Source organism: Seriola dumerili, unplaced genomic scaffold, assembly GCF_002260705.1.
Source record: "Seriola dumerili isolate Sdu_G_001 unplaced genomic scaffold, Sdu_1.0 BDQW01001815.1, whole genome shotgun sequence".
Classification (NCBI taxonomy): Eukaryota; Metazoa; Chordata; class Actinopteri; order Carangiformes; family Carangidae; genus Seriola; species Seriola dumerili.
The window spans coordinates 508,722-519,246 of NW_019176070.1; the positions used below are offsets into that span (position 1 = coordinate 508,722).

The 10,525-nt window shown below is 43.1% G+C and overlaps 1 protein-coding gene across 1 annotated transcript in view; it reads left to right on the forward strand.

Annotated features, from left to right (window-relative positions):
- Nucleotides 1-10,212, forward strand: part of LOC111238956 (RIMS-binding protein 2-like) — a 67,666-nt gene extending 57,454 nt beyond the window's left edge. The window contains 10 exon segments of the mRNA XM_022768693.1: nucleotides 477-1,256; nucleotides 1,625-1,780; nucleotides 2,114-2,260; nucleotides 3,503-3,605; nucleotides 5,692-5,861; nucleotides 6,274-6,442; nucleotides 6,612-6,712; nucleotides 6,984-7,055; nucleotides 7,196-7,360; nucleotides 9,985-10,212. Of these exon segments, the coding sequence (XP_022624414.1) occupies nucleotides 477-1,256; nucleotides 1,625-1,780; nucleotides 2,114-2,260; nucleotides 3,503-3,605; nucleotides 5,692-5,861; nucleotides 6,274-6,442; nucleotides 6,612-6,712; nucleotides 6,984-7,055; nucleotides 7,196-7,360; nucleotides 9,985-10,212 (2,091 nt within the window).
- Nucleotides 10,213-10,525: the final 313 nt, after the last annotated feature.

Consider the following 10,525-nt stretch of genomic DNA (forward strand, 5'->3'; position numbering starts at 1 on the left):
AAAATGTATAATAAAACTAATTATTTGTTGAGAATGGGCAGCAGAATTGTTGCGGCCAGAGGAGAGCTCTGGAGAAACCAGGGGTAACTGCTGTGTCTAGGCAGAGCAAGAGAGGGACAGAAATTAGACTAACTTCAAAAAGGCTGGACTAACTGTGAAGCTGAGTCTCTAATCTAGCAGCGTGATGGAGTAGAAGCCTGGTATTTAAAGCAGAGAAGCTTGGAGATGGTCAGCAGCTTGTCACTGGACACCTGCACACTTGATCCCAATCTTGTAATCAGAGCACAACACAGAGAGAGAGAGAGAGAGAAGCTCCCGGCTTGTAAGGAGAGGGGGCAGAAGTTGACAATCATGTGGGGATGTGATCATGTTTTCACTTCTGATGTTTTGACTGTGATTCTAATGTTGTAGTTGTTGCTAAAATTGATTATACAGTTTCTGTTGATGTTAACATTTTATTTTCTGTTTAAACCCAGATAGCTGAGGTGTTGTACCCAATGGCAGACTATGTTACTGTCGAGCTGACAAGGATTCAGTGCCTGGAGGCCAGGGAGGTCATCGTCAGGACGCTGTCAGTACAGGGAGAATCCCAGGACTCCCAAGTCGCCGTCATTCCAAACAACCTGCTTGTGCCTCTACCTCCGCTTCCCCTGCCACCCCCAATGCACCCCCACGCAGGCCCCCCTCCACACCCTCATGCTCAACCCCACGTCCAATCCCCTCATCTTCCTCATGCCACGCCCCAACTTCCTGCTCCACCCCAGGCACATGGACAACCACTCCCGCCCCATCCTCCCCACCCTCAACCCCATCCCAGACTTCCCCATCCAGGTGGACCACCGCAACCCCAGCTTCGACCCCCACATCCTCAGCCCCAGCCACTACATCTTCAGCCTCGTCCACCCCACCAAGGTCCCAGGCCCCAGCACCAACTGCCTCTGCTACCCCACCCCCAGCCCCACCCTATACCTCAGAGACCAGTAAGTGCCAGAGACCTGGATGCCAAAGAGCATGCGGCCCACCACGGGGGAGCTATTCCACCTGGCCAGCCTGGTTGGGACCCCTCGCGCTCTCCCTCTTCCCAGCCTCCTGTGCCCATGCAAGGCCACACCCTTGAGGCCCCTCCCTCTGCCAATCCACGCTCCCCCTCCCCGCAGAGGATTCTACCACAGCCCAGAGGCACGCTTATCCCGGACACCGTGGCCAAAGCCATTGCCCGAGAGGCAGCGCAGAGGGTGGCAGCAGAAAGTGGCAAGGTCTGATGGAAATGGACATGCTAAATTCACTCATCATATATTACAGATGGCTGATGCTTAGTGAGAATCGAATACACAGTCAACAAAGAAAAAAGAAACTCACAACAAGACAAACTGTGAATTTAATCTGTAAATTTAAACGACCCATAAATGAGGGGGAGTAAATTAAGTGAATGTAGTAATTTATTGTTTGTGTACAAAGGGATATTTAGCTTTCTATGATTGTCAGTTTATTACACCGAAAAGACAGATTGTGTTGTCAAACTTGTAAAATGTAAAAAGCAGCAAAATAACTGCAAAATACAATAACCAAGTACCACTTTCCATCCCTCTGTTTCTGACTTTCTTAATTTTTCATACGTTTTCAGGGGGACAGGAGGCAGGGCAGGTACGGAGAGCAGGGTCATTCATTTCACCAGCATCACTCTGACGAGGAAGAGGAAGATGAGGAAGGGTTTGCACGCGGCCGTCGGAGAGGACCCTCAGTAGATGAGTTCCTCAGAGGCTCTGAGTTGGGGAGGCCGGTAAGAACAACATGATAAGTGATGGATGCTTTGCCTTCTTTCCAGCCTCACCTCCAATGTGTTTTTCAATGGAGAACCTCTTTAAGTGTGTGTATGTTTGGATGTGTGTGTGCATGCATGTCTGGGTGGTTGCATGCATACACTCCTGTGCCCGTACCTGTGTGTGTGTGTGTGTGTGCGTGTGTGCGCGCGCGCACGTGTGCGTGTGCTCATGTGCGTGTGTTTGCCTATCCATGTGTGTTTGCTGTGTGCATGTATGTTATGTATGTATGTGGACTTAAACATTTGCGTCTGTGTGTTTGTTTGTGTGTGTGTATGTGTGACTACCGAAAGCCTCACTATAGTCACAATGAAGATTATCACAGCGAAAGCAGCCGGGGCTCTGACCTGTCTGACATCATGGAAGAGGATGAGGAGGAGCTGTACTCTGAGATGCAGCTGGAAGAGGGACGTCGACGCAACTCGCACAACACACCCAAGGTGCAGTTCTTTGCACTTATTCTAAACCCAAGAGTCATAACCACCCAAATTTATTATTCTTTAGTGAACTGCACAGGCACAGATACTTCAATTGAGTCTGCTGCCTTGACTTGCACTTGATATGTGTTGTTAGTGTGTGTGCTGAGTTTAGATCGAATTTATATCAAAAGAGCAAGAGGGAAAAAAATGGGTTTCAATGTTTTGGCCCATGGATAAGAAAGGTAGAGACAGTGGGTTTGACCGTTTCTTGAGCACGGAGATGAACAGCGAAAGAAAGAGACTGGGTTTGAATGCTTCAGCACCATGGAGAGAGACAGACTGGGTGCAAAGGTGCTTTCAGACTGCCTCCATTGTTGTCAGTGCTGCTTTCATGAACACACAAGGTTATTGGCTGCTGAGTTGATGGAGCTGATGATGGTTCAACCTTTTCAACTTTCCACGATCGCTTGACGTGTGACCTTGGCAACTACAGAAACTACACTGAAGAGATAAGCTTATTTCACTTTACAGTTTGAGCTACATTACTTAACATTAAGACATCAGTGATGAGAAATGATGCTGGAGCGATATCTGCTCATCCACGGTGGACGAATGTAAGATATTAGTTAGCAAAATGTTCTATTTTGATCAGGTCATATTGCTAAACATTTCCTCTGCTTTAAGCTGCAACTCTCTAGTTTTGTGATGAGCTTATACCATCTGCGTCGCAGCCTGCGGTGTTTGGTACAGGCTGTTAGTAGGATCGGAGGTAGCCTGAAGCCGCTCGGTGTCTGAAAGCACCTTTAATGTTTCGGCACCATGGAGATAAACAGACAGAGGCTGTGTTTGAGCATGTTGGAGAGAGACACAGTGAGAAACTTGGTTTGGCCAGTTCAGCGTTACAATGGAGTGTTGTAACATACACGGAGCTTACCGACATCTTTTACACAGCCTTTTACCTTTTTTCTTTCTTTTTTTTTTTCTTTTTACAAATTTTAAGTGAGTAGTATGTATTTAGTTTTTTGCTTTATTTTGGAATGTTAAAACTTCCTGTGGGCTTGTGTGTGTTTGATTGTGTGTCTATGTGTCTGTGTTTCAGCGTGCCTGCCTGTGAGTGCTGCATGATTTTGTTTACATACAATTTGTACAAGTATGTCAATGTCATTTTTTTCACATACTGTTTGCAAGTTTGTTCATGTGTCTGTGAGCAACTCATGAATGTCTAATGTGTGCGAATGTCTTGTGTGTTTATGTGCATTTCAGACAAACACTCCGGCTGGAGGCGGCCATGACCGGGAACCTGGGAGAAGAATCCATCATGGCGGTCCCCAACCTCAGAGGCGACCTCTAATGGTCCCTTCCATTGGTTAGTATGGGCAGGAGGCTGAGCAAGAAAGGGTTAGGCTATTTTAGAAAGGATTTTTATGTTGTCTGTGCCATATTGCAGTAGTGTTTGTTTCTCTGTTAAAGCTGTCATGAGCTTCTGTGTGTCTCCAGATCACCTCTGTGTCTATGAACCATGCTCTCATGCCCTCCACTACATTAACATAAGTTCAATCTTGCAGTGATTATCATGATGCTACAAGCTGGAGATTTTTCTTACCATTCATACCATAATCTACTCTGACAATGACGGTAGTTTTTCATAGCTGCTTTCCTGTGTGCATTTGTTATGACCTTGTAAGTTTTAGGTGGCAACACAAATCTTTAGTTGACCTTTTGGGAGGGGAAGGTTGTGCTTTTTGCGTTGTAACCCCATCACCCTCTAACTGGTGTTTCCCGTAGAGGTAACCTCTGAGAATAACAGTGAGGGAAACCTCTCCCCCATCACCGAGGATGTTTACTATGGCAGAGTAGCTCGGCACAGGACACGGTCATCCCGCAGGCACATGGGCGGCACCAGGTCTCCCCATGGTATGTGCCTGCAGTCCTGTTTTTACCACCACAGCATGGCAACAAAAATGCCACCAGCAACTGGCAAATGGCAAACAGTAGCTGTGGACACTTGCAAGTGCCTGTCTCTCTGTCTTAAATAATAATAGCTATTATTATGCTTACAGTTGAACAGCATGACTGCACTGCACTGAAATGGTGGACCCACTGGCAAGCCATACCTCGGGTCCAGGATGAACGTTTCCACAGTTGCAGATGATAAATGATTGATTGACTGCTCAGAGAATGCCTCACTCACTGCACTGAACTCCAGATGCCTGCTAAACCCCTCCCCTTTGTGGTACAACCACACCCACTACACTTATAATGGGAGCATTCATGCATGAAATTTTGAAGAGTTAATAGTGCTAGACATTAAAGAATGACTACACTGACTTCATTGCTTTATGTTTTTTTAGACCTTTTTTTTTTTACCGTTTGAGTTTGAAATATCAGCTGCTGGAAATGCAGTTGTCCCTTACATTTCTGTCCTACCAACACATAAAACAATAATACAGTTACCAAACCTTCTGTAGATTGGCATATGCTGACCTGGAATCAGTGCATTTTATGTCAGACTTGTATTTTCAGGCATCAAACTAAAGCACTGGCTCAACAGTCTTATACTTTGCTAGCTGGTGCATTTTCTAAATATTGCAATGCCAAATTCAAACAAATGACAGGCTTCCACGACAACTCAGCCATTTCTGCTTTAGATCTGCTGCTACAAGAGTTGGCAACATGTGGAACAATAAATATAGATATGTGCTTTAAATCTTAGAATTTCACTAAGTGTTATGTTTTGATATGTGAAAATAGAAATACGGAGTTGTTATCTTTAGATGCACTTTTTGTTTGGGCTTTTTGTAGCATGCATGTCAGAGTCTTGTGTGTTTGTTGATGTTGTCACATCCCTGAATCACTTCTGTGCATTGCACCATGTTTTGTCTTGCTCCTCATTTGTCTCTCAGTGCACAAACATATACAAACATAAATATAGATAAAAATGTATAAATACACGTAGTGTGTGTGTGTGTTTGTGTGTTTTGTGGGTGCATGCGATAGTAAATGATTGAAATAGTTGACTGAGCACACATTTCTTCCTGCATGCACAGGCACAAATATGACTAGACGAGAAAATCAAATCTGCAATGCAACACTGCATGAGCAAATCAATAAGACTTATTAAGACGAAAACTTTCCTGTCATTGATTTCCTTTGATTGAAGCATGGCTAAGAAACATCACTATGTAAAAATATAGACTGGCTCGTTATAAAAGTGCTATATATACAGGAGTTATTTTTGTCACCAAATGATTTCCAGGTTTTATCACTGAGCCCTGAAATCTGCTCCATTTGTGGCCAATTTCATTTCACAGAGATAAAAAAAAAAATATCTACAAAGAAACAGAGTCTCCTACAAAGCAGCTGTTTTGTTGGATCACATTTGTTGGCTGCCTTGTCTACAGATACAGGATGATTTTTTCTTTGGTTTGTTTTTTGTCTGTCATGTTTTAAAGATGGATACAGGGATCGGGATCGCCGCTCTCCTACATACTACGATGAGTCAGAGCCTGAGGAGTCCTTCCGGATCTTTGTGGCCCTCTTTGACTACGACCCCCTGTCCATGTCCCCTAACCCAGATGCAGCTGATGAGGAGCTGCCGTTCAAAGAGGGGCAGATCATTAGGGTGGGAGTTTAAAATTAAGATGGCCAGATACTTTGACTCACTTCATTCTTGATCTTTTTTATTCCTCCTCTGTGAAGTTATTTGCCTTTAAGATGAACCCAGACCATAAAGTGCAAGTTTAACATTAAAAACACTATGATCCTAAAATATAGGTTGTCAGTAACAGTTATTTTAATATGCAGTAACTGCATAATTCTTTCAGACTAACTTTACCCTGTTTATCATGCAAGATTTAAGTGTATAGACTAGCTCGCAGTTAAAATAGCTCTTCTGCAATCCAGCTGGCCACCTACAACTTTAAATGTTGAATCTCTGTTATACTTTTTACAATTTAATTTAAAAAATAAAAAGCACAGTGCATGTTTTAAAGCTGGAGCGCTAAACATCTCTCTTTCACTCTCTTGGTTACCAGGTGTACGGTGATAAAGACACAGATGGGTTTTACAGAGGTGAAGTGAGAGGCAGGATGGGGCTGATCCCCTGTAACATGGTGTCAGAGATTCGAGCGGAGGACGATGAGACCATGGACCAGCTCATCAAACAGGGCTTCCTGCCACTCAGCACCCCTGTGGACAGAATAGGTATTACACTTGCAGAGTCAAACTCACGAACAAGTAAAGATCTGTGGGTTCAAGCACACAGTTATAGAACTGTTTCAAAGTCAGTGGGCTTGGAAAGGGTTAAATATTGTGAATGAAAAACATGAGATGAAATACTTCCTGTTAAAATGGCTTCTATTATCGCTTCCAGAGCAGAACAGAAGAGGCCTCCGTCGAGATCAGGCCTCGAGGAGGATGGTGGCTCTGTACGACTACGACCCCCGAGAGAGCTCCCCAAATGTTGACGTCGAGGTATCACTAACTGCTGAGGATGGACTGCTAAACACTTATCAAAGGACAGCCACACATAAACTAATGCTACCCACCTTACATTTATTCTCAACCTTTTCACAATGCTAAAACCTGTGTGATATGTGCTATATATTTGCTTTTGGAATTTCAAACCAGTGTAATCTACTCAGAAATATAATGACAGCAGCTACAACAGGAAAAAAATCCTTCATATACTAAATATGGATCACATTCCTTGTATATTCGTGTCTGTATCTCTGTGTCCTGATAGGCTGAGCTGACCTTCTGTGCTGGTGACATCATCGCTGTGTTTGGAGATATCGATGAAGATGGGTTCTATTATGTGAGTGCTGCTTGTCCACGTTTGTGTGTCCGGTCTTACACAGTGTATGACATGTTGTAAATACAGTGTGAAATACATTATGTTCAACCTTCCTTTATTCCACCAACCATGTTTACTCCTCTCCTCGTTTCCATCCTCAGGGTGAGATCAACGGCCACCGTGGTCTGGTTCCCTCTAACTTCCTGGAAGAAGTGCCTGATGATGTGGAGGTGTATCTGACCGATACTCCGTCCCACTACCCCCAGGAAGAGCCTGCCAACCGGCCCCCTGCCAACTCTGCCGCCAGCGTCTCAGAGGGCAAACGGGTACATCATCATCGCCGCTCTCAGCGCTAGGCCCTGTGTTCATCCATCCTCCGTCCTCTCTCTTGATTTCCGTCTCTCGCTTCCTCCACTTGCCGTCTGTGTGCTGTTCATTGTGTGTGTTTGTCCATGTGGTGACAGTGGTGACTCTATACAAACTAACTACCCCCCCCTTCCTCCCCCTTCACCCTTTGGAAAAGGGGACAAAATCCAGTGTTAACACCTTTCTGAGTCTCAGAGAAAGGAAGAAGCAAAGCCTGACATGGACAGAGAGAGGATAGACTGTGGGAGCTCTGCGGGTGATTTATGCATGTAGCACTGGTTAAGGAGGACTTGAAAAAGGCTCAACTCATTCCTCACACAAGATAATTTGGTACCTCTTTGCACTGAAACACAAAATCAAATTGTGGTTATTGTGTATAATAATGATAATGATAATAATAAGTGCTTTATTAACACATAAAAATTGCTACCCAGTGACACTGAAAGAAATTATTTGAGAAGAAAACTTTAAAGATGAAAAAGAGATAAAGCATGCCTTTTTCAAACTTGATACATTTTCTAATAACTTTCTTGGCTCGACTGCTGTATTTCCTTAAAGAGGCTTTGTTTCTTTATGTATATTGCACACACATCAAATCTATTTTTCAGCCATGTTGACAGTGGATAATGCCATGTTTGCTCTGAGCTCAAGAGACAGAACTAACCGCAGCACTGAGACATCCATACTGTATTGTTACAATGGAACAATAAAAGAAAAAATTGGATATTAAAAACATTCTTTTTCTGTGCCCTGTGTTCATGTGTTGGTGTTGTTGTTGATGTTGTTGTTGTTGTTGTTGTTTTCAGTTGTCATAGTGGTGTGGGTTTTACCGACGGTGACAATGCTGCCACATCTGATTTCTTTTTTGTTTTTCCTCACCCGCTTGGCAAAACAAAACAAACAAACAGAAGAAGATTGTTCATTTCACACCATAAATGGCTCTGTCTGCCTTGTACAGTAAGTCGGCAACTTGAGATACCAAACTTGCAGCCTCTAATGCACACAGCTTGTGGTCACAGAAAAAGCTTTCAAAGGCCACTTGAACATAACAGAAGCACTTGTCAGGTGTTTCTGTAAAGCTTTGTTTCCTGGTGACATATTAGTCAAAGTCAAATCAGATCAAAAAGTTATTTCCCTGGTTTTGGTGTTACCAAAAATGATGAGGTACATTATATAATTTATAGATATTAATTTCAACAAATGAACATGTTTATTTTATGACATATCTGTAATTATTACCTGACAATATTGAACAGCATCCACTTTGACATCATAAAGGCGTTATATTTATGGCACATCATTGACAAACCTCATTATGTCAACAATACAAACTATCATCTTAATGAAAGTGTACAAATGCATAACTGTGCGTCCTGTGCTGCATTAGATGAGAAGCCTGGTATCTACAGTTGCATCCCTGGGTGTTGTACTGTATATGATCGTACTGTATGTTCCCTCATGGCCTACTGATGGTGGACCTCTCCGGCTCTGTGGTGTGCTAATGTCGTGCTCAGCATTTGATGGCTTCCTCCTCAGTGTTTCTTCTACATATGTACTGTGTGTGTGTGTGTGTGTGTTTGTCTGTGTGTGTGTGTGTGTTTGTCTGTGTGTGTGTGTGTGTTTGTCTGTGTGTGTGTGTGTGTTTGTCTGTGTGTGTGTGTGTGTGTGTGTGAAAACATATCTCCACTGTCAATTTAATACAGATTAACAGGCAGACATGATAGTTTTGGCCAATTTAGTACAGATTGTTGAAAATATTAGTTATGTTTTGTATCATTAGTGAGAGGCATTAGTTGGATTGTTAGAGAGAGTTAGAGAGTGGATATCGTCGCCAAGGCTGCACAGTCCTCCCCTCTAAATTCTAATTTCTTAATTTAATTATCAAAAATGTTATTTAACACTCACAAGCTCAACTCATCTGCTTCATGAGGGCTGTGTGGGTGTAACATGTTGACAGAAGCGTCTCTCTGACAGCATTGGAAAACACACTCCACAACTGATGAAATATTGCTAAATTCCCATTGTTGCACAGAAATACATGACATCTGAGCCCCACCCAAGCAGTGAGAAGAACACAGTGAAAAACCCAAATACAGAACAATCTCATGTCAAATAATTAAAACTGTTCTTTGTTAGAAAATGTCAAGTTTGTGTAGGACATTATTGCTCATAGTAAGAATGAATGAATGAGAAAAAATAATTTTCAGGGTTTTTAATAAATCCTTCAAAAATGTATTAATTTGCCCTAATTACAACAATTATAACTGGAATCTATTTAAAATAATTCTGAGGGACTAAAAACAGAAGCTCCTTCTTGGAAGCAATTACATAAAAAAGATTAATTATAGCACAAATGAATAAAAACCTATATTACAGCACTTCATCTTTAGAAAAACACAGTTGTGTTTCTCAGCACAGTCTCAAGTACAAAGGTACCAAACTGCTGCCTGCACTGAGGGCGAACACACACTTCAATAATACCTTGAAGAAGAGCACAGACTAGTCTGCTGTATGAAAGTCTTGGTTCTGTTGTAATGCGCTGCCCCATGCCTCCACACCTCCTCCCCACCGCCTCTCTCCTCAGGTTACCACAGAAACCACAGACACGGCCGACACCGACGCCACACCCGTGCGAGCCCCGTCCCCAATTGTTCGCCCCCTCCTGCCGGGCACCATGAGGCCCCTCAGCCCTTCGAGGGCCCCCCACGTCTCGCTGGACCCCCGGGACCCTCAAGACCTGGCAAACAAGAAGAAGAAAGGACTACTTTCCAAGGGGAAGAAACTGCTGAAGAGACTCTCCCCTGTGAAATAAAAACACACAAACAAACAAAGAAAAGAAAAAAGCATAAATGTACAATATGTGCACATGCCGGGCTCTGTATATTGCATCCATACAATCAACTCTGATCCAACACCACGTGACAGAGAGGATGTGAGCTTCGTCTCCGGGACTGCGTGAGCCTATTTGAATATAACCAGTGATACAATTATTCATGTTCAGTGATGGATACAAATCAACTAAATTATGTACAGTGCAGTGCCAAAATCAAGAGACCTGCAGACACAAAAACATATTACTGTGATGTATTTTAAATCAAGGGATGATTAAAAAAAACAACAACAAA